The sequence below is a fragment of the Amyelois transitella genome, chromosome 13, assembly GCF_032362555.1.
Source record: "Amyelois transitella isolate CPQ chromosome 13, ilAmyTran1.1, whole genome shotgun sequence".
Taxonomy (NCBI): Eukaryota; Metazoa; Arthropoda; class Insecta; order Lepidoptera; family Pyralidae; genus Amyelois; species Amyelois transitella.
In genome coordinates, this window is record NC_083516.1 from 1,005,082 (window position 1) to 1,028,525 (window position 23,444).

At 41.5% G+C, this 23,444-nt stretch overlaps 1 protein-coding gene across 1 annotated transcript; it reads right to left on the reverse strand.

Moving 5' to 3' along the window:
* Window positions 1-489: 489 nt before the first annotated feature.
* Window positions 490-23,261, reverse strand: LOC106132161 (ATP-dependent RNA helicase DDX42). The gene is made up of 15 exons (XM_060947255.1): window positions 22,794-23,261; window positions 22,168-22,261; window positions 21,519-21,688; window positions 20,903-21,143; window positions 19,079-19,235; window positions 17,331-17,470; window positions 15,878-15,977; window positions 15,164-15,295; window positions 13,472-13,643; window positions 11,776-11,872; window positions 11,286-11,436; window positions 10,167-10,360; window positions 6,018-6,127; window positions 4,692-4,812; window positions 490-3,198 (listed from the first exon to the last, which is right to left on the reverse strand). Exons 1-15 carry the CDS (start codon window positions 23,042-23,044, stop codon window positions 3,061-3,063), a joined length of 2,268 nt encoding a protein of 755 aa, XP_060803238.1. The 5' UTR covers window positions 23,045-23,261; the 3' UTR covers window positions 490-3,060.
* Window positions 23,262-23,444: the final 183 nt, after the last annotated feature.

A 23,444-nucleotide genomic window follows, 5' to 3' on the forward strand; every position in this document is an offset into this window, starting at 1 on the left:
GCAATTAAACTTTCCAAGGCAATTCGGAATTAATTTTCCAACTTCACCAGCCCTTCAGCAAACAAAAACGGAATTACAAACGACTAAGTAACTATTATCGCAAATGTTATTTCACACTATCGTGCCAGACAGCAGTTAGAGAGAGCATAGACCAGTTAAACCCATAGACAATATACTGCCGATGGAAAATGAACTAAAAACATTTTTTTTTTAATATAAATGCGCTTTACCTCAGTCTGACTAGTGGTAAGCATGAAGAAAAAATTTTGTATTTGATTGATTTTTTTTGACAAATAAAAACAAGATGAGGCCTAAGGTGGTGCACGCAATCTCAAATAGCGCGATAAAAACCGCATCGCGCGGGCCACGTCAGCCCCGCAAATTGATTAAACTTCCATGTTTTCTATACTTTGCCAATTATTCGACGTGCAAAAGAAACTTACATATGAAAAAAATAATGCTTTTTTTCCTAAAAAATAAAACTAAATATCGCTTCAAATATCATTTTATTTCTATTTACATAGAATAAAATCCAAATCGACACTCTCTCAATGCCTCAATTTATTAACACAACACAATTAACTTATAATAGAAATCAGTTTTATGTGAAACACATGAATATATTGTCTGTAACCTATTTTTGAATGTAGTCAAAATGTGTAACTCTTACAGTATTAAAATTCAGTACATACATGAAACAAATTTAAATTTATAGGCGAACTAGCTGTTACCCGCGATTTCACTCGCTAAAGGTAGCTTATATTTGACTTTGTGTTGAATTATCCGTTCAAAATCACTTAAAAATCGATTGCGCGTTTCAGCTGTGATAGCGTTACAAACCGACAGACATGCCAGGGTATTAATTACGGAAATATTTATAACGAAGTAATATTCATCTTCCCATAAACAATTGCATCAGCTGACTGCTCATTTTTATGCCACGCCAATTTTTTTTTTTAATTTTCTTTACATATTTCTTTCAAAGGTTAATCCATTTAAAGAACTAAACTTGGTCAGAATATAAAAGTCCAGCCACCGTAGCACGGCACGCGCGATTACATTTTTATCGCGCGAAAAATCATCACTATTCCGTTTCAAGTCATAATAAAAAGCGAAACAGCGATAGTATATCGCGCGATAAAAACAGCGTCGCGCGTGACACGTCACTGGAGCAGATACACGAAGCGTACCAAGAATATGTTGAATGTATTTGTATTTAACTAATATGTTAACAAATAGTATAAATTTTACCTTTAATACGCCTATTATTTTAACTGCGAAAAATTTGCGCTAACAACCTCATACCTTCCCTTGGAACTAGAATAGAACATAATTATATATACAAAAAAAATATCATCTCTTTTCGCATCAGTAAAGTACAGGAGTAAACATTACTAGGAAAGTCAAGTAATTATTTATTTCATATAGCTAGTAATATTTATTTTCTTACTTAGTGCCGTGTGGTTCCCGGCACCAATAGAGAAGAGAATAGGACCACTCTTAACTCTTTCCAATGGATGTCTAAATAGGCGATTAAGGGATGGGCTTGTAAACTTGGGATTCTTTTTTTAGGCAATGGGCTAGCAACCTGACCTGTAGCAACCTGTCACTATTTGAATTTCAATTCTATCATTAAACCAAACAGATGAACGTGGCCTATCGGTCCTTCGAGACTTTTGGCTCTGTCTACCACACTTTAGGGAGGATAAGACGTGATTTATGTATGTAACTATTTTCTCAAAGAAAAATTCCATGGAGAGGATTTGTCATATTTACATCATCTTACTGTTAACATTATTAAAGCCCTCTAAAGGTTATTTATTAATTTAAAATACGACTTTCAGAGTTATCGCCTTAGACTTCAGGGTAAAAAAGGCGTGATATCTGTTACACACACTTCATCTTAAATTAATTTATTTAGGTAAAGTTGCCAAACATACTCGTATATGGCAACCACTGAAATGATTGAAATAAAAAGATTTACGTAGGTACAGTCAACCGCATATCAAGTTAATAGAGGCGAATTCGCAATTAATTTTGATAGGTTGGTGTGCCGTTGACTGTACCCGCGAAGTGAGGAATTTTATTACATGAAGATTATTTATGGTGTGCGTATGGCGAACGGCTAGGCCGATTGTAACATTTTTCTAGACATAATAAACGGTTACGTCAAATTTCGTAGCTAAGTTAACGTTATTCTCCGCTACGGGGCGCTACGATAAAGATTTAAACGTCAAAAATTATCGCATTTCAAAAGTACCTAGTAGAAAAGAATAAGGTGCGGCGCACACGACACACTTTTTGTGCGATAAAGTAGGAATGACGCGCAAAAAAAAATCTTAATAAAAAAAAAAAACAAAAAACTTGCTGTTGGTCAATGAACGGGCCGAGGGTCTGGTAGGTCAGTCTGAATAAAACCACAGTTACGGAGGTTCAAAGCGTCGTGTCTTGTTGTCGTCTTAGTAAAATTTTGATTGTCCTTTTTTCATCAATATGTCATGTCAGTCAGTTTTGTTCATCTAAAATGTCAAGTCCACAACAGTCTTTTTCACGGTTTTTTTACGACCTATAAGTTACTATATCTTATATTTTTTTCAATTTTTCCTGATTGGCCAGGGTGTTGGATGATCATTGATGTAGTAACGTTGAGTCAGTATCTCGTAACACATGTTTCCAACTTACTTCGAGACTGATCAGTGCCATGTGGTTCCCGACACAAATATAAAAAAGAATAGGATCACTCCATTTCCCATGGATGTCGTAAAAGGCGACTAGGGGACAGGCTAATTAACTTGGGATTCTTCGGTGATGGGCTAGCAACCTGTCACTATTTGGATCTCAATTCTATCATTAAGCTAAACAGCTGAACGTGACTTTTCAGATTTTCAAGACTGTTGGCTCTGCCTTCCCCGCAGGGGATATAGACGTGACTATATATATGTATATATGTAAAAATTTGGTCGCTCGGATAGTCTCTCGTCTGCGGCGCACCTAAACTTATCTTCCATTTTTTTATAATTATAAATTATTTTTTTTTTAATTTATTTAACTCCTTATAGTCTACTCCCATCGACTCTTTTTGCCACTCTTGCGCACCCTCTCGGCTTTCGACTCTTGCGACTGCGACGCGGGGGCGTTGACCCCGGGTTGAATCGTGGTCAGCGTTTGCTCCCACGAGTGGTCCGAGGACGCTGTGAACTGATATATAAAATTGTTTTAGTGCTTCTGCGTAATATATATAAATAAACAAAATTATAGTCTCTTAAAAGCATGTGCATTTTGACATGATGTTGACATAATTTTGTACAGTGTGTACATATCTTACTTTATCTATATTTCTTTGACAAAATATATGTATTAAATATTGTATTGAATCATAAGTTTTATAATTCATTCTTATTTTTTTTGCAATATAGACAATGTACGCATTCGTTCACGTTTTAATAAGAGATCTGTATTTGTAAATTGACGTCCGGTGAAAATGCTGCAGTGTAATTCGTTCCGCCTTGAGCCTTTTTTTCAACGTGTGGAAAGACCTTCGTCTACCCGGCCGGCTAGCCAGACGGGTTATATGGGGCTCGAACCCACTAAAACCACACGGTGCCATCGCCTACCGCTTTGTTACCAACAATGAATGAGTCTTAATTATCATTACATGACAAAGGCATTTAGTTTTATCATTTCGTCCCACCATAAATAGCATTTCTTCCCTGTGGTATTAAATAAAAATTTATAATATATGGTATACAAGGAGAGTGTGGAGGGAAAGGTCGGGGTGGGAAGGTTTAGACGCACGTATCTTGATCAAATTAAGGACGCCCTGGCCAAAGGTATGACGGCCTCTGTGGCGCAGCGGTAATACGCTTGTCTGTGACACCGGAGGTCCCGGGTTCGAATCCCGGCCAGGGCATGATGAGAAAATAACTTTTACTGATTAGCCTGGGTCTTGGAAGTTTATCTATATAAGTATTTATTATAAAATATAGTATCGTTGAGTTAGTATCTCATAACACAAGTCTCGTACTTACTTCGACATACATACATACATATGGTCACGTCTATATCCCTTGCGGGGTAGACAGAGCCAACAGTCTTGAAAAGACTGAATGGCCACGTTCAGCTATTTGGCTTAATGATAGAACCGAGATTCAAATAGTGACAGTTTGCTAGCCCATCGCCTAAAAGAGAATTCCTAAGTTTTTAAGCCTATCCCTATACCTATCCTATACTTACTTCGAGGCTAACTCAATCAGTGTAATTTATCCCGTAGGTATATATTTATTTATATAAAGGTCAGGTCGAGAGTACCCGAAACCGCCGAGCTTGCACGAAAAGAGAGTTACGAATGTGGACAAAGCGAAAGTAGTATGCAGAGATCGTGGCAAGTGGAGAGATGTAGTATCTGCCTACCCCACCGGGAAAAAGGCGTGATTTTATGTACTTTATGTGCCGTGTGGTTCCCGGCACCAATAAAAAAAACCCCTACCCTACCCCACAAGGGACATAGACGTGACCATATAACTTCAAAGATCTTTATTTCTCAATAAGACATACATGGTCACTTAGCTGAGAATCTACAATATACTTAAAGTTTTATCATTTACACAACATTTTATGTAGGTATGTATATATGTGTAAGGTGTGTGGGTATGTATGTATGTGTAAGGTATGTGTGTGCGTCTGTAACCTACCTGGTTATACTGCGAGCGGAAGGCCTGCTTGAGGGAGGCGAGGCGGTCGGTGGCGGGCCCGGGCGGGGGCGCCGGCAGCGCGCCCGGCGCCGGCGGCGGCAGCCCGGGCCGCTCCTTGTACCTACACGACATGGAGGAAGTATAGTTATACATACATATCATCACGTCTATATCCCTTACGGGGTAGACAGAGCCAACAGTCTTGAAAAGACTGAATGGCCACGTTCAGCTATTTGGCTCAATGATAGAATTGAGATTCAAATAGTGACAGGTTGCTAGCCTGTCGCCTAAAAAAGAAACCCAAGTTTGTAAGCCCATCCCTTAGTCGCCTTTTACGACATCCATGGGAAAGAGATGGAGTGGTCCTATTCTTTTTTGTATTGGTGCCGGGAACCACACGGCATTTTTGACATCTCTCTAATAAACAACATCATGGCAACCGTTGCTATGGCGTATACCAAGAAGGTTGCCTACACAGCACGTTCATACATAATAATAAAAACGGGGGGATTGAGAGTGAATATCACGGATAGCAAAAACTTCAAAGTAAATTAAAGACTGTTCTCATTTCTTTTATTTAACCAGGCAAGCCTTTGTCTGCCCCGCAGGGGATATAAACGTGATTGTATGTTTATTGTTTTTATTTATATATTTATGTTCATCATTTAAAAAATTTGAATAGAACTTGAAATAAAGAGAAGTTCAGCACAAGGGCACTACTTATTATACTTAATACTTCTATTTTATACTTATATTGTTATAGGAAACCATGTTGATGAATATCCAAGATGATTTAGATTTAACAGATCTATATTTGTAAATTGACGTCCGGTGAAAATGCTGCAGTGCAGTTTGTTCCGCCGCTTGTTCTACACATGCGCTTTGGAAACGGTAGTAGTTATAAAATTAGATTTAAGCGATGCTACGTCAATAAGTGATACCATGTATCCAATTTTGAAAATAAATCTATTCTATACTATTCTGTACATTCATCTAATGCAGCATTTACCATGATCCAATAAACCAATGATGAATGAACGAATCATACGATAACTGTGCCGTGTGGTTCCCGGCACCAGTACAAAAAAAGAATAGGACCACTCCATCTCTTTCCCATGGACATCGTAAACGGCGACTAAGGGATAGGCTTACAAACTTGGAATTCTTTTTTAGGCGATGGGCTAGCAACCTGTCACTATTTGAATCACAATTCTATCATTAAGCCCAATAGCTGAGCGTGGCCTACCAGTCTTTTTAAGACTTTTGGCTCAGTCTTCCCCACAAGGGATATAGACGTGACCATATATACGATAACTGCAGACTCACCCAAGCCCACAGCCGCCGACGTTCAGATTCTTAGCCTTGCTCTTCTTGAACCGAGACTTCCTGAACCACGCCGACTGCATAGCGAGGCTGGTTAACTCTTCGGGCACCTCCTGTTCAGTTAAAATCATAGTATTTAATTAATACAATACATACATAAAATCACGCCTCTTTCCCGGAGGGGTAGGCAGAGACTACCTCTTTCCACTTGCCACGATCTCTGCATACTCCCTTCGCTTCATCCACATTCATAACTCTCTTCATGCAAGCTCGGCGGTTTCGGGTACTTTTGACCTGACCCTTTACCAGGACGTCCTTAATTTGATCAATTAATATGAATTCTATATTATTTAAAGAGAAGAGTAAAATATGTGAGCTAGTTAGTTTTGTGAAAAAAATATTAAATGTTTATCTTATATATAAAATTCTCGTGAAACAATGTTCGTTCCCGTACTCCTCCTAAACGGCTTGAACGATTCTCATGAAATTTTGTGAGCACATTGAGTAGGTCTGAGAATCGGTCAACATTTATTTTTCATACCCCTTAATGATAAGGGTTGTCCACCCATAAATTTTTTTTAACCAGAAATTGCTTTAAAAATATTTATTTATATGGCAAAACAACGTTTGCCAGGACAGCTCGTTAAAATATTTATACTTGGAATCCCAAGTATCATACATATAACAATCAATCAAATCATTAAGCACAAGTATCAGATACATCTAAATATCTTATTCACCTGTTGTGCCCCCTCCAGGTTCCTCAGCAGGTGTCCAGAGAACTCCTTGTCCTTGTGTTTGTCTAGCACCGTGTACGCAGAGCCCCTCACGCCTGCGCGGGCGCATCCCTAACTAACTACTAGTCTTCTAAATCTATACTAATATTATAAAGCTGAAGAGTTTGTTTATTTGTTTGAACGCGTTAATCTCAGGAACTACTGGTTCGAATTGAAAATTCTTTTTGTGTTGAATAGACCATTTATCGAGGAAGACATTATGCTATAAAACATCACGCTACAACTATAAGGAGCAAAGAAATAATGGAAAATGTGAAAAAAAAAACGGGTAAAATTACTCATCCTTGAATCCTTCAATGATGCCTAAAATAACTAATCCACGCGTACGAAGTCGCGGGCACAGCTAGTCTCTTATATACCTGTTGTGCCCCCTCCAGGTTCCTGAGCAGGTGTCCAGCGAACTCCTTGTCCTTGTGTTTGTCTAGCAGCGTGTACGCAGAGCCCCTCACGCCTGCGCGGGCGCATCCCTAACTAACTACTAGTCTTCTTAATCTATACTTATATTATAAAGCTGAAGAGTTTGTTTATTTGTTTGAACGCGTTAATCTCAGGAACTACTGGTTCGAATTGAAAATTCTTTTTTCCTTGAATAGACCATTTATCGAGGAAGACATTATGCTATAAAACATCACGCTACAACTATAAGGAGCAAAGAAATAATGGAAAATGTAAAAAAACACGTAAAAATAACTCATCCTTGAATCCTTCAATGATGCCTAAAATAACTAATCCACGCGGGCGAAGTCGCGGGCACAGCTAGTATCAGACACTTCTAAATATCTTATATACCTGTTGTGCCCCCTCCAGGTTTCTCAGCAGGTGTCCAGCGAACTCCTTGTCCTTGTGTCTGTCTAGCAGCGTGTACGCAGATCCTCTCACGTCTGCGCGGGCGCATCCCTAACTAACTACTAGTCTTCTTAATCTATACTTATATTATAAAGCTGAAGAGTTTGTTCATTTGTTTGAACGCGTTTATCTCAGGAACTACTGGTTCGAATTGAAAATTCTTTTTGCTTTGAATAGACCATTTATCGAGGAAGACATTATGCTATAAAACATCACGCTACAACTATAAGGAGCAAAGAAATAATGGAAAATGTGAAAAAAAAAACGGGTAATATTACTCATACTTGAATCCTTCAATGATGCCTAAAATAACTAATCCACGCGGACGAAGTCGCGGACACAGCTGGTATCAGACACTTCTAAATCTCTTATACATTCAGTCAGAAAAGTATCGGGAATGGATTATTTATTTATGGTTCCAAATTCAAATTTTTGTTTTTTTTGTTGTTGTTAGATTGGCACAACTGTTTTCCATTTTGGCGCGGAGTTTGAGTTGCATCTGTTGTTTACATTAAATACAGTGCTATTTTTAGTTATATCATATCTAGTGTGTATTGCTAATTTCATAATGGATAAAAACATCGAACAAAGAGTTTGTCTTAAATTTTGCATTGCGAATGGAATATCGTGTTCGGAGTTACTGAAAATGTTACGGAAGGCTTACGGTGAATCGACTATATCAAAAACTCGTGCTTATGAGTGGTACAAAGCGTTCAAAAGCGGTCGAGATGTGATGGAAGATTTGCCTCGCTCTGGTAGGCCATCAACGTCTGCAACTGAAGTTAACATCGCAAAAGTGAAGGAAATAGTGACTGAAAATCCTCATTCAACTTTGAGAGAGATAGCCACCGAACTTTCTGTATCTCACGAGTCGATCCGTACCATTTTAACTAATAATTTGGGTATGAAACATGTTGCCGCTCGGCTAGTCCCAAAAGACCTGAATTTTTTTCAAAAACTCAATCGCATGAGAGTCGCTGAGGACATGCTAGAACGAGTCAATTCCGACCCAACATTCATGAAACGCATTGTTACTGGTGACGAGACGTGGGTTTACGAGTTTGACATGCAAACTAGTCAACAAGCTTCGGAGTGGCGCCTTCCAACTGAACCGAAACCGAAAAAACCACGCCAAAGTCGTTCAAAAGTCAAAGTCATGTTGACTGTTTTCTTTGACTATCGCGATGTTGTGCACTCGGAATTCTTGCCGGAAGGTCAAACGGTAAATAAGGAATATTATTTGAGTGTTATGCGGCGTTTAAGAGAGCAAATCCGACGAAAAAGGCCAGATTTGTGGAAAGAAAATTCTTGGATTTTGCACCATGATAATGCACCTTCGCACAAGGCCATCATTGTGAACGAATTTTTAACCAAACACTCAACAAATACCATCGAGCAACCACCATATTCACCAGATATGGCTCCAGCCGACTTTTTTCTTTTTCCTAAACTCAAATTACCACTTCGTGGCACCCGTTTTCAATCGGTAGAAGACATAAAAGAGAATTCGCGGCGAGAACTGACCTCAATTCCGGAAACAGCGTTTAAAAAATGTTTTGATGATTGGATTATTCGTTGGCGTAAGTGTATCGTTTCTAAAGGAGCATATTTTGAAGGTGATAAAATAAATTTGGATGAATAACAAAAAGTTTGTGTATTATTGATCTTTTCCTGCTACTTTCTTGACAGAGTAGTATACCTGTTGTGCCCCCTCCAGGTTCCTGAGCAGGTGTCCAGCGAACTCCTTGTCCTTGTGTCTGTCTAGCAGCGTGTACGCAGAGCCCCTCACGCCTGCGCGGGCGCATCCCTAACTAACTACTAGTCTTCTTAATATCTAGACACTTCTAAATCTCTTATATACCTGTTGTGCCCCCTCCAGGTTCCTCAGCAGGTGTCCAGCGAACTCCTTGTCCTTGTGTCTGTCTAGCAGCGTGTACGCAGAGCCTCTCACGCCTGCGCGGGCGCATCCCTAACTAACTACTAGTCTTCTTAATATCTAGACACTTCTAAATCTCTTATATACCTGTTGTGCCCCCTCCAGGTTCCTGAGCAGGTGTCCAGCGAACTCCTTGTCCTTGTGTCTGTCTAGCAGCGTGTACGCAGAGCCCCTCACGCCTGCGCGGGCGCATCCCTTACTAACTACTAGTCTTGTCAATATCTAGACACTTCTAAATCTCTTATATACCTGTTGTGCCCCCTCCAGGTTCCTGAGCAGGTGTCCAGCGAACTCCTTGTCCTTGTGTCTGTCTAGCAGCGTGTACGCAGAGCCCCTCACGCCTGCGCGGGCGCATCCCTTACTAACTACTAGTCTTGTCAATATCTAGACACTTCTAAATCTCTTATATACCTGTTGTGCCCCCTCCAGGTTCCTGAGCAGGTGTCCAGCGAACTCCTTGTCCTTGTGTTTGTCTAGCAGCGTGTACGCAGAGCCCCTCACGCCTGCGCGGGCGCATCCCTAACTAACTACTAGTCTTCTTAATATCTAGACACTTCTAAATCTCTTATATACCTGTTGTGCCCCCTCCAGGTTCCTGAGCAGGTGTCCAGCGAACTCCTTGTCCTTGTGTTTATCTAGCAGCGTGTACGCAGATCCTCTAACGCCCGCGCGGCCAGTTCTACCGACTCTATGGGTGTGAGTGTCTATATCTCTGGCCACAGTGTAGTTTATCACCGTTCTTATGTGGGGTATATCTAGACCGCGGGCTGTAAGAAATATTATTAGTAGTCTCAGGCATTTTGTTTTCTTCAGATTTTCAAATCAGAGTAATACACGATCATTGTGTAAGGAGCGACGTACTTATTCTATCTAACCCTACAATTGTATAATTTCTATTCTAAGTTTGGATAGTTGTGAAGTTGGCATTGTTGAAGAAAATGCTGCAGTGCAGTTTGTTACCGCTTCCTCTGCACTGACGCCTTGGAAACGGCAGTGTAAACTTAGTTTTAAGTAATTTATTTGTAGTCAACAATTGTTGTGAAACCAAAAGATATGAAATTATTTAGCGATATGAAGTCTCCTATAATAATAAATAAAAAATTTGAATTTGAATTGGTCGTAGTAAATATCTCTTCTCGCCTTTTTGACTAACCACACTTTTTTAAGTGTTTATAGACTTAAACAAAAACATATTCATTCATTCATCCATTCGTATAATCACGTCTGTATCCCTTGCGGGGTAGACAGACCCAACAGCCGAAAAGACTGATAGGCCACGTTCAGCTGTTAGGCTTCATGATGGAATTGAGATTCAAATAGTAACAGGTCGCTAGCTCATCGCCTAAAAGAAGAATCCCAAGTTTATCAGCCAATCCCGTAGTCGGCTTTTGACGAAGACATCCATACATACCGTGCCGTGCCGTGTGGTTCCCGGCACCAAAATAAAAAAGAATAGGACCACTCCATCTCTTTCCCATGGATGTCGTAAAAGGCGACTAAAGGATAGGCTTACAAACTTGAGATTCTGTTTTAGGCGATGTTCTAGCAACCTGTCACTATTTGAATCTCAATTCTATCAAAAAGCCAAACAGCTGAACGTGGCCATTCAGTCTTTTCAAGACTGTTGGCTCTGTCTACCCCGCAAGGGATATAGACGTGAGCATATGTATGTATGTATGTATGACGACTCACCAGCGACATCTGTTGCCACCAGTATGTTGTTCTCCTGCCTCTTGAAAGCTGTGATCACTTTGTTCCTGTCAGCTTGTTCCATATCGCCGTGTAGTAATAACGCGTCGTATTGTTGAACGCCGAGATTGGCCGCCGTTTGTTCAGCTTCTAACTGTAAGAAAAATTATATTTTTCTTATTTTTTTTTTTTGCCGCGGTGTTCCCGGTGGCAATAGAAAAATTAACCAAGCTTTCAAACAAGTCTTGCAACCAGTCTTTACACGTAATCTAGCAAGTTTTTCCTTGACGTAAGTCTCATCAAATAAATTTTTGAAGATATTTTTTCAATTTAATGAAGTAGATTAATCTTCTTTTAGGCGAAGGGCTAGCAACCTGTCACCATATGAATATCAAATCCATCATTAAACCGTACATCTGAACGCAACATTTCAATCTTTTAGACTGTTGCCTCCGTCTACTCCGTAAAGTATTAAAACGTGATATATTTATACCTTCTTGGTGACGAATATTAAAACGCTGCCGGCCGATAGGAACTCCACGAGGTTTTGTAACAGCCACGTCCATTTCTCTTCGGGTTTGTTGAATATCCTGCAACGAATGATCCCATATTAGTGATTGTTTTTGATACATACATACATACATACATATGGTCACGTCTATATCCCTTGCGGGGTAGACAGAGCCAACAGTCTTGAAAAGACTGAATGGCCACGTTCAGCTATTTGGCTTAATGATAGAACTGAGATTCAAAAAGTGACAGGTTGCTAGCCCATCGCCTAAAAATAATACCAAGTTAGTAAGCCTATCCCTTAGTCGCCTTTTACGACATCCGAGGGAAAGAGATGGCGTGGTCCTATTCTTTTTGTATTGGTGCCGGGAACGGCACATTGTTTTTGATTATTGAACTTATTGTCGTGCAGCGGGAATGTAGCGGAGAACAGCAACGCTTGTATCATATAGCACACTGGCCGCGTGTGTGCTGTGTCACACGGGCGGCCAGCGGGTCACCTGACGAGCTGCGTGACGAGGTCGCAGGCGCCGCCCACGCCGTGCTGCACGCGCACGGGGTCGTGCAGCGGGAATGTAGCGGAGAACAGCAACGCTTGTATCATATAGCACACTGGCCGCGTGTGTGCTGTGTCACACGGGCGGCCAGCGGGTCACCTGACGAGCTGCGTGACGAGGTCGCAGGCGCCGCCCACGCCGTGCTGCACGCGCACGGGGTCGTGCAGCGGGAATGTAGCGGAGAACAGCAACGCTTGTATCATATAGCACACTGGCCGCGTGTGTGCTGTGTCACACGGGCGGCCAGCGGGTCACCTGACGAGCTGCGTGACGAGGTCGCAGCTCGTCAGGTGACCCGCTGGCCGCCCGTGTGACACAGCACACACGCGGCCAGCGGGTCACCTGACGAGCTGCGTGACGAGGTCGCAGGCGCCGCCCACGCCGTGCTGCACGCGCACGGGGTCGTGCAGCGGGAATGTAGCGGAGAACAGCAACGCTTGTATCATATAGCACACTGGCCGCGTGTGTGCTGTGTCACACGGGCGGCCAGCGGGTCACCTGACGAGCTGCGTGACGAGGTCGCAGGCGCCGCCCACGCCGTGCTGCACGCGCACGGGGTCGTGCAGCGGGAATGTAGCGGAGAACAGCAACGCTTGTATCATATAGCACACTGGCCGCGTGTGTGCTGTGTTACACGGGCGGCCAGCGGGTCACCTGACGAGCTGCGTGACGAGGTCGCAGGCGCCGCCCACGCCGTGCTGCACGCGCACGGGGTCGTGCAGCGGGAATGTAGCGGAGAACAGCAACGCTTGTATCATATAGCACACTGGCCGCGTGTGTGCTGTGTTACACGGGCGGCCAGCGGGTCACCTGACGAGCTGCGTGACGAGGTCGCAGGCGCCGCCCACGCCGTGCTGCACGCGCACGGGGTCGTGCAGCGGGAATGTAGCGGAGAACAGCAACGCTTGTATCATATAGCACACTGGCCGCGTGTGTGCTGTGTTACACGGGCGGCCAGCGGGTCACCTGACGAGCTGCGTGACGAGGTCGCAGGCGCCGCCCACGCCGTGCTGCACGCGCACGGGGTCGTGCAGCGGGAATGTAGCGGAGAACAGCAACGCTTGTATCATATAGCACACTGGCCGCGTGTGTGCTGTGTCACACGGGCGGCCAGCGGGTCACCTGACGAGCTGCGTGACGAGGTCGCAGGCGCCGCCCACGCCGTGCTGCACGCGCACGGGGTCGTGCAGCGCGTCGCGCGCGAGCCGCTCCACGCGCCGCGGGAACGTCGCGGAGAACAGCAGCGCCTGCCGGTCGGGCCGGACGTGGTTGCATATGCTGCGGACTTGAGGCTCTGTGGACGAACATTTTGACTTTAATACATACTATTGGACAAAGGCAATCTTGAAAGACTGATAGGCCACGTTCAGCTGTTTGACTGAACGTGGCCTATCAGCTGTTTGGTTCAATGATAGAATTGAGATTTAAATAGTGACAGGTTGCTAGCCCACCACCTAAAAGAAGAATCCGAAGTTAATATTATATCCCTTTATCGCCTTTTACGACATCAATGGGAAATAGACGGAATGATCTTCTTCTTTTTCTATTGTTGCCAGAAACCACACGGAACTAATTGAATAAGAATTGATATAAATTTGTTTGTTTGTAAATATAACAAATTACGAAATAGTTATTGGATTTAGAAGAATATGTACAATGGCGGACTTATCCCCAATGGGATTTCTTCCAGTTAACCAAAAATTTGCATAATGTTATCGAATATGTATTGGTGGGGAAATGTTAAAAAATTTAGGTTTTATGAAAAAATCTCTAATCTAATCTCTTTGTTTTAGACCGTAGATAACTCGAATTGCCCGTTTTCGTAGAAAAACATAGTTTGTATGCTGCTGCTGATCCCCAAAGCAGTATTAGAGCATGCCATTTCAAATTTGAATCTAATGTTATTCCTAAGAAAGTAGTACTATCAAGAAAATCTTATCTTTTACTACTTATAAATATCCACATTTGCCTGCCGCACATTGGGAAGTGTAAACTTAATGCATTGGGTTTTATTTGCATTTAACAGTAAGTTGTTGATTGTAAACCAGTTAGAAATGGCGGCTAAAGTGCTATTCACATCATCACAGGTTTCGCTACGGCGGCTCATCTTAAATATTAGTGACGTATCATCTGAAAACAACACGATGCCAGCCTGTTTCTCAATCATGCAAGGCATGTCGTTCATATATACCAGAAAGAGAAAAGGTCCCAAAATGGAACCTTGTGGTACCCCTATTTTTAACTTCGCTCCTTTCGATTTTGTATTGTTTAAATCTACCGTCTGTAATCTATCACTAAGATATGATTTAATTAGTTCAACGGCAGTAGTGTCGAACCCGTAATGAGCGAGCTTGAGCAGAAGAGTTCTAAGATCTACGCAATCAAATGCTTTCTACGCAATCAAATTTGACGGCCTCTGTGGCTCAGCGGTAGTGCGCTTATCTGTGACACCGGAGGTCCCGGGTTCGAATCCCGGCCAGGGCATGACAAGAAAAGAACTTTTTCTGATTGGCCTGGGTCTTGGATGTTTATCTATTATATAAGTATTTATTATAAAATATAGTATCGTTGAGTTAGTATCTCGTAACACAAGTCTCGAACTTACTTCGAGGCTAACTCAATCTGTGTAATTTGTCCTTATTAAAAAAAAAAAAAATATGCTTATAAATGTGGATGAAGCGAAAGAAGTATGCAGAGTTGGCTGTGCTAGTAACAAGTCGCGTTTTATCGTTGTTTTCTGTAATTATGTGATGCTAATTTCAAACAGGTAAAATTAAATGGATAACAATATTTCATTGAAAACATATAACTTACCGAAACCCATGTCGAACATCCTATCGGCCTCGTCGAGCACCAAATACGTGACCCTTTGTAGATTGGTCGCTTTACATTTTATGAGATCAATCACCCTGCCGGGGGTGCCCACTATGATTTCAGCACCACCGCCTTAAAAAAAAAAATATGTAGAGATAAAAAAAGGTTTGCCGTGAGGTAATGGTGTGCCGTGTGGTTCCCGGCACCAAAAGAATAGGACCACTCCATCTCTCTCCCGTGGATGTCGTAAAAAACGACTAAGGGGTAGGCTTATAAACTTGGAATTCTTCTTTTAGGCGATGGGCTCGCAACATGTCTCTATTTGAATCTCAATTCTATCTTAAAGTCAAATAGCTGAACGTGGCCTATCAGTCTTTAAAATACTGTTGGCTCTGGCTACCCCGCAAGGGATATAGACGTGACCATATGTATTTATGTATGTTTAAGCTCTCAAGGATGAATAATTTTCCCCGTTTTTTTATTTCACATATTCCATTATTTATGCGCTCCTTATAGTTGCAGCGTGATGTTATATAGCCTAAAGCCTTCCTCGATAAATGGTCTATTCGACGCAAAAAGAATTTTTCAATTAGAACTAGTAGTTCCTGAGATTAGCGCGTTCAAACAATCAAACAAACAAACAAACTCTTCAGCTTTATAATATTAGTACAGATTTTGTCCAAAATTAAGGTGATAATGAAGAAAAGAACTTACCTTCTAACGCTTTTGTCTGTTCCCATTTAGAACCGCCGCCATAGCAGCAAACGCATCTTATATTATACACTTTGCCAAACCTCTTCGCTTCCATATATATCTATACAAAAAAAAACATACAACGATAAGAACAATAAGAGAGCGTCGATGGTCCAATCGGTAAGGCGCCCGGTTAAAATGGCACAGATTCGAATCCCACTTCGGCCATATACATATGACTATTTTCAAAGTTATGTACATTGGTTTGAATACTAACCGATGCTTTTACGGTTAGGGAAAACATCGTGAAGAAACCGGCACTTACAGGCAACTGGATGTGTAATAATGATCGATCCAATACGGATTATGTTTAGCTGCAAAGGTTGCGGAGGTCAGATGGGAGTCGCTTCGTGTGAAAACCTGACTCGCCCAATACAGGATCCATGGTCAAAGGCATACCCCGGGCTCCTCTCCAAAGTAGTGAGGATGCTACCGGGACTAAAGCCAAGTGGTAGAAGAAATATCCTAGGATTGATTCTGTTCTAAATTTTGAGTTGCAGATGTGGCGACACCACTGACGTCACACGCCATCAGCCAATCACGGCAAAACAATACGACGCGCTCAGCCAATAGCAGCGAAGTGTCTGTGTTGACACGTCAAACGCCACACGCCACCAGCCGATACATACATACATATAATCACGTCTATATCCCTTGCGGGGTAGACAGAGCCGACAGTCTTGAAAAGACTGATAGGCCACGTTCAGCTGTTTGGCTTTACGATGGAATTGAGATTCAAATAGTGACAGGTTGCTAGCCCATCGCCTAAAAGAAGAATCCCAAATTTATAAGCCTATCCCTTAGTCGCCGTTTACGACATCCATGGGAACGAGATGGAGTGGTCCTATTCTTTTTTTTTTATATTGGTGCCGGGAACCACACGGTAAACACCAGCCAATCATAGCGCGTATTATATAGTAAATCGCGATATTAAAGGTTTCACGGATCGGAGCATATATACAATCACCGACTCCACATCGTATGTCGCGCGGTTCCCCAGGCATGACACCAGCCTGTCGGAAGATTGTTGGTTGAGCCTGAACTATCACTCCTGCTACCCAGAGAGCGTCGGCCACACGCTCCGAAGGGACCCCGAACACATACCGAGGCAAGCCCTAGACTGGAATCCCCAAGGAAAGCGTAAACGTGGCCGCCCTAAACAGACCTGGCGGCGGACAATCATCGCAGAGGTGAAGAATCTAGGGAAGACTTGGAGCGAAATAAAACGCGAAGCTCAAGACCGAGCGGGATGGCGACGCACTGTGGATGCCCTCTGCCCCAGCCAGGGGACATAGGACCTTAAGTCAAACCCAGAGAGGGTTGGTTGAGCCTGAACTTATCACTCCCGCTACCCAGAGAGGACTTAACGCTCCTCACCAAAGGACAATACACAATGATGTGGTGAGTGATGTACCTGTTGAGCCAATTCTCTGGTGGGCGCCAGTATCAGCCCGATGGGACCCTCGCCTGGGGCCAGTTCTTTCTGGTCCATGATGTGTACCAGAAGCGGCCAGAGGAACGCGGCAGTTTTACCGGAGCCGGTCCGGGCGATACCTTGAATGAATGAATGAAATAATATTATTTTGGTACATAATGACCAGAGATCGGAATAGGTAGATTGATTTTATGTACTTGCATCATGAATTACCACAGAAATCATAACATGGATAAGCCTCTTTTCCGGGATTCCATTTCAGTACTTACGGGATTGAATTAAATATTATAAATTTATGGATTTTCAAAATGAAATGATGAAATTTTAAAATTTCTTACACTTACATTAAACTACATTGTCCGCGGGTAACATAGGACTACAATTTACGTGAACGAAGTCGGGGGAAAACAGCTACCACTAATATATTCTTCTACCCATACATACATACATACATATAATCACGTCTATATCCCTTGCGGGGTAGACAGAGCCAACAGTCCTGAGCGGACTGATAGGCCACGTTCAGCTATTTGGCTTTAAGATAGAATTGAGATTCGAATAGTGACAAGTTGCTAGCCTATCGCCTAAAAAAAAGAATCTCAAGTTTGTAAGCCTATCCCTTAGTCGCCTTTTACGACATCCATGGGAAAGAGATGGAGTGGTCCTATTCTTTTTTGAATTGGTGCCGGGAACCACACGGCACTTTTACATACACGGCAACATTCTTCTACCCACTTGTAAAAATTCCAGAAAAAATCTTAATAATTTACAAATCCCGCAATCCCGGAGGCATGTCCATATTAATATATACGTTTCAGTTCATTGACCCCAATTCAATCTACCTATTCCAATCTCTGATAATGACAATAAGTTAATTGACAATTAATAGATCATTATACAATACAGTAGTACAAACAATGTGCATTCGTCCACGATTTAGATTTAAGATATCTATATTTGTAAATTGACGTCCGGTGAAAATGCTGCAGTGTAGTTTGTTCCGCCGCTTCTTATACACATGCGCTTTGGAAGCGTAGCGTAGATATAATTAGATTTAAGTGATGTGACGGCAATAAGTGATACCTTGTATCCAATTTTGTTAATAAATCTATTCTATTCCAGTCTGTCTGTGACACTCTCATGACTAAACTGCAAGACCATAAGTTGATTCGAGGTCTATCATAGGCTTCTTTTTTTTGGAAATTGCCATGGAAACAATGTTTCCCAAATTGAATAATGGTTCTGACACCAGGCAAGAGTACCTTTCTATATTATACCATATGTCACAGCAAGCAAAATTAGTGCGGTGTGGTTCTCAGAACCAATAGAAAAAGAATGGGACTACTCCATCTCTTTTCCATGGATGTCGTAAAAGGCGACTACGGGATAGGTTTATAAACTTGGAATTCTCCTATTAGGTGATGGGCTAGCAACCTATCACTGTTTAAATCTCAATTCTATCATAAAGTCATACAGATGAATGTGGCCTATCAGTCTTTTCGAGACTGTTAGCTCTGCATACTCCGTAAAGGTAAAGACGTGTCTATACATATGTATATAAGAAGTATGCAGAGATCGTGGCAAGTGGAAAGATGTAGTCTCTGCCTACCCCTCCGAGAAGGAGGCGTGATTTTATGATGATGATGATGATGATGATGATGATGATGATGATGATGATGATGATGATGATGATGATGATGATGATGATGATATGTATGTATGTATACCAATCAGATCTCTTCCGGATAAGGCGGCGGGCACACCGGCTGCCTGTATGGGCGTCGGCTGGGAATACTCTGAGCGGCGAATAGCCTTCATTAGTTGTTCGTCGAAGCCAAGATGGCCGAAACTGCTCACCGGCTTTGGCGGGTCCGGCCCTGTTATCTGTTAAAAAGGCATTAATGATATATTTATAGATATTTATAAATAATCATGCAATAAAACCACAGGATAGCTTGGACACGAATGCCATGTATTTTCAAGATGCGCGCGCATGGGACGCCGCACCACAGATAAACAAGAACATAACAAGAAAGAGTTTGTATAACATTTCAAACTTCTTTGAACATATATATCAATTAATCATTATCGTGTGGTTCCCGGCACCAATAAAAAAAAAGAATAGGAGCACTCCGTCTCATTCCCATTAATGTCGTAAAAGGCGACTAAGGGATATGCTTATTACAACCTGTCACTATTTGAATCTCAATAATTCTATCAATAAGCCAAACAGCTGAATGTGGCCTATCAGTCTTTACTAGACTGTTGGCCCTGTCTACCCCGCAAGTGACATAGACGTGACTATATGTATGTACACAAGCCAATTTAATGGCGGCACAGGTGAAGAAGTTTCTGGGTTACGTACATTAGTTTGAGTACTAACCGATGCTTTTACAATATGGAAAAACATAGTCAATCATTCAGACAACTGGTCTGCAAAAGTTGCAGAGGTCAAATTGGAGTCACTTCATGTAAAAACCCAACTAACCTAATCCGGGTTAATGGTCAAAGACAACTGGATTCGTTTCCAAAGAGGTAATGATGTCACCGGGATAAACGTTGAGAGGAAGGAAATCTACCCATCCACGAATAGGAAACCTTTACAGAGGAAACCTAACCTTAAATCAGTATCACAACATGCCTGATTTCAGTTTTCTCAGGATGTTTTGTTACTAAAAGGTAATTGACTCGTATTGGTTAAGACTCGTATCAGTTAATACCTTAGTTACAAACCCATTCCACCCAGCAACTATCACTCCTCTAAAAGGATATAATAATATCCTGATGAACAATAATTCCCAACCTTTACGATTAGCCAAATCTATTATCATGCGAATTGCTGAAATTTGGAATTCCCTCCTGGCATCTCTCTTCCCAAATACATACAACTTGAGGACTTAAATATCCTACTACTATTATAAAGGCGAAAGTTTGTATGGATGTTTGTTACTCTTTCACGCAAAAACTACTGAACCGATTACCATGAAATTTGGTATGTAGGTAGCTGAAGACCCAGAATAACACATAGGCTACTTTTTATCCCAGAGTTCCCGCGGGATTGATAGGGTTTCCATGCGGACGAAGTCGCGGGCGGCCTCTAGTAGTAAATAAATAGTAAATAGTAAAATATACGGGACAAATTACACAGATTGAGTTAGCCTCGAAGTAAGTTCGAGACTTGTGTTACGAGATACTAACTCAACGGTACTATACTTTATAATAAATACTTATATAGATAAACATCCAAGACCCAGGCCAATCAGAGAAAGTTCGTTTCTCATCATGGCCTGGCCGAGATTCGAAACCGGGACCTCCGGTGTCACAGACAAGCGCACTACCGCTGCGCCACAGAGGCCGTCGATAAGAGTGAATAGGCACTATTTGATCTTGCGTTAGGCCTAAGGCCTAATCTTGCTTATCACCACGCAGCCATGCCTCACTCAACTTTTACTCCCATACATAAGTGTTGGTACCAACACGCCTTCCCACTCCTACCTTCCCATTCACACTCTTCTTATACATTTGTTTAGTTAACCAGCTTTCACACATACCTTTACTCCTAAATTCTTCTTCAACTCCTCAACTTGCTGTGTGGTCAATTTCTCTATATCCTCATGTTCTGTATAGAAGTTCTTCTCGAAAGGCTCATAGACAATATCCGAGTGGTCTATGGGAGGCAGGGGGTCAATGAACTTCTTCTTTGGAGGCGCTATTGGGTTTCCATCCTCATCATACTCAATCTCCAAGTCCGAACCATCATCATTGTGGCCTAATGGATTGTCTTCCATGTATCTGTGAAATTATAAGTTTGTTGATGTATTTTGCTCAGAATAAAAATTGGGATTCAAACCTTGGGAATTTTTAATTTAACCACTCCACTACAGATACTTTATATTTAATTTAGTAATTTAGTAACAATGTACATGCATACATGTAAATCACCTGTTCACCCTTACAGGGTAGACAGAGCCAAGGTCACATTTAGCTGTTTGGCATAATGATATTAGATGATGGGCTTGCAACCTGTCACTATCTGAATCTTAATTCTATTACTATGCCAAACAGTTAAACATGACCTGTCAGTCTTTTCAAAACTGTCAGCTCTGCCTACCCTGCAAGGGATGTAAACATGTATGTATGATAAATATGAGGAAAATTCAAACTTACTTGTAATAGCTCTCCTCGTCATCCATTTCGTCAATATCCCCCCTGGTCCCCCGGTTGCTATCACCCTTGCCGCTCACAGCGTTCTCCTTGCTGGCCACCATGTCCTTGGCGGCCTGGCGCTCCAAACCGGCCATGTACGCGTCCAGGGGGTCTTCTTCCTCATCACCTGCCTGCGGGTAAAAGTATTTTTAGTCATTTAATGTCATATAGCTTGCCAATTCAGAATGAGTATTGAGAATATAAAGTATCCATTTATAAAATCATTAATATTTTTTTAATATTCTGTTGTGAATGCCTGACGCAAAAATGATTGAGAATGATTCGAGTTGTTTGGTTACACACGTTCACTCTGGCATCAGTCTAAACTTATTGAATTACTTTTGGCTTAATCTATATTTCAAATGTATTTGAAAAAAAAGAAGTTAGCCTCGGAGTAAGTACTCGGGGTTGTGTTACGAGATACTAACTCAATGATATTATATTTTATATTAAATACTTATATAGATAAACATCCAAGACCCAGGCGAATCAGAAAAAAGTTCTTTTCTCATCATGCCCTGATAGATGGACCAAAGATTGTTTAACTTTATTGCAATATATTTAGAAATAGGCCTTAGTATAGCATTAGTAAGCTCATTGTGGTATTTACTTTAGAATTAGATGCTTGTTCATATGTAGGACTTCCCGGAGCCGGTATGTATGCTAAAGCTGGTGTTGGCGGCTCATCATCCTCATCAAAGTATCTGAAAGCAAAATAATGGCAAAATATATTTGAGAGTGCCAACACGTATATAAGAAATAAGCAGAACCTATGTCCTATTGATTCATGTGGTATATAGATTTGCGGTGTAGGTAAATCATTACATAAACAAACAACACAACACAAATCGACTACTATAAATTGTCTCTGTATGTTGCATACAACAAAAAGAGTTTTTTGAGGAAGGTAAGTAAGTAAATCTACCTGTGTAAAGCAGAGGTTACTAGTTTGTTAATAAATAAATCAAATGAACATAGTCTTGTCTCCAAATTAACACTTTTAGACACAGTAGAAAAAAAATACTTTTCATCACACTTCTTTCATGCAGTGGTAGATAGACTAGATATGTCTTTCCATTTCAAAACCTTTACCTGAATCTACACTTCCTACATTAGATGCACCAGTTGGTCACTATTTATTAATGTATGTATATTTAGTTGTAAATTTTGTATTGCAGAAATTGCAATGCTACTATGCAAAAGTAGTAGAGATTCTGTTAATGCATATGTACTCACTCATCCTCTGTCTTCGATCGTTTCTTGCCAAGCATCCCCCAGTTCCCAGTAACTGCATTCTGGGTTATAGAGGTCATTGTTGAATACCCCTGTTTGGAAAGCCCAGACGTGGGGGGCGGTACGGCATGCATTGATTGAGCCGACGGCGGTGGAACCGCATGAAGGGACACATTTGAAGGGTTTCGCTTGGGCATTGTAAAACCCGCGAACCCTAATCCCTTGCCGCCACTCCCGCCCGAGTTGTAACTCATGTTTCTTCCCCAAAACAATCTTTATAGCGCAAAAAGAAACAACTCTTATAAACCTCCGTGAGGTTAGTCGTAATGTGACTATTTTACACAAGTTTCACACAGTTTTTATTGAATCTGCTGCGGATAAATCCGGTGATCACTGAATGTACATTTTACGGACACAATTAAAATAAAATTTCATTGCTATTACTTTCGCAGCATCCAGCAGCAGGCAATGTCGACCAAAATCAACATTGACATTGACAATCAGTTGAATGACATTTAACGTTCGGAATGAATAAAAAAAGTGTCTAAATTGTTCGTTCAAGTATAAAAAAGTTCAACTTGATCGAAGCATTAAACCCAAACAAAGACTCTTTTGGGACCGGGAAGAAGCCATGACTGTTTTTTTAAAAACTTG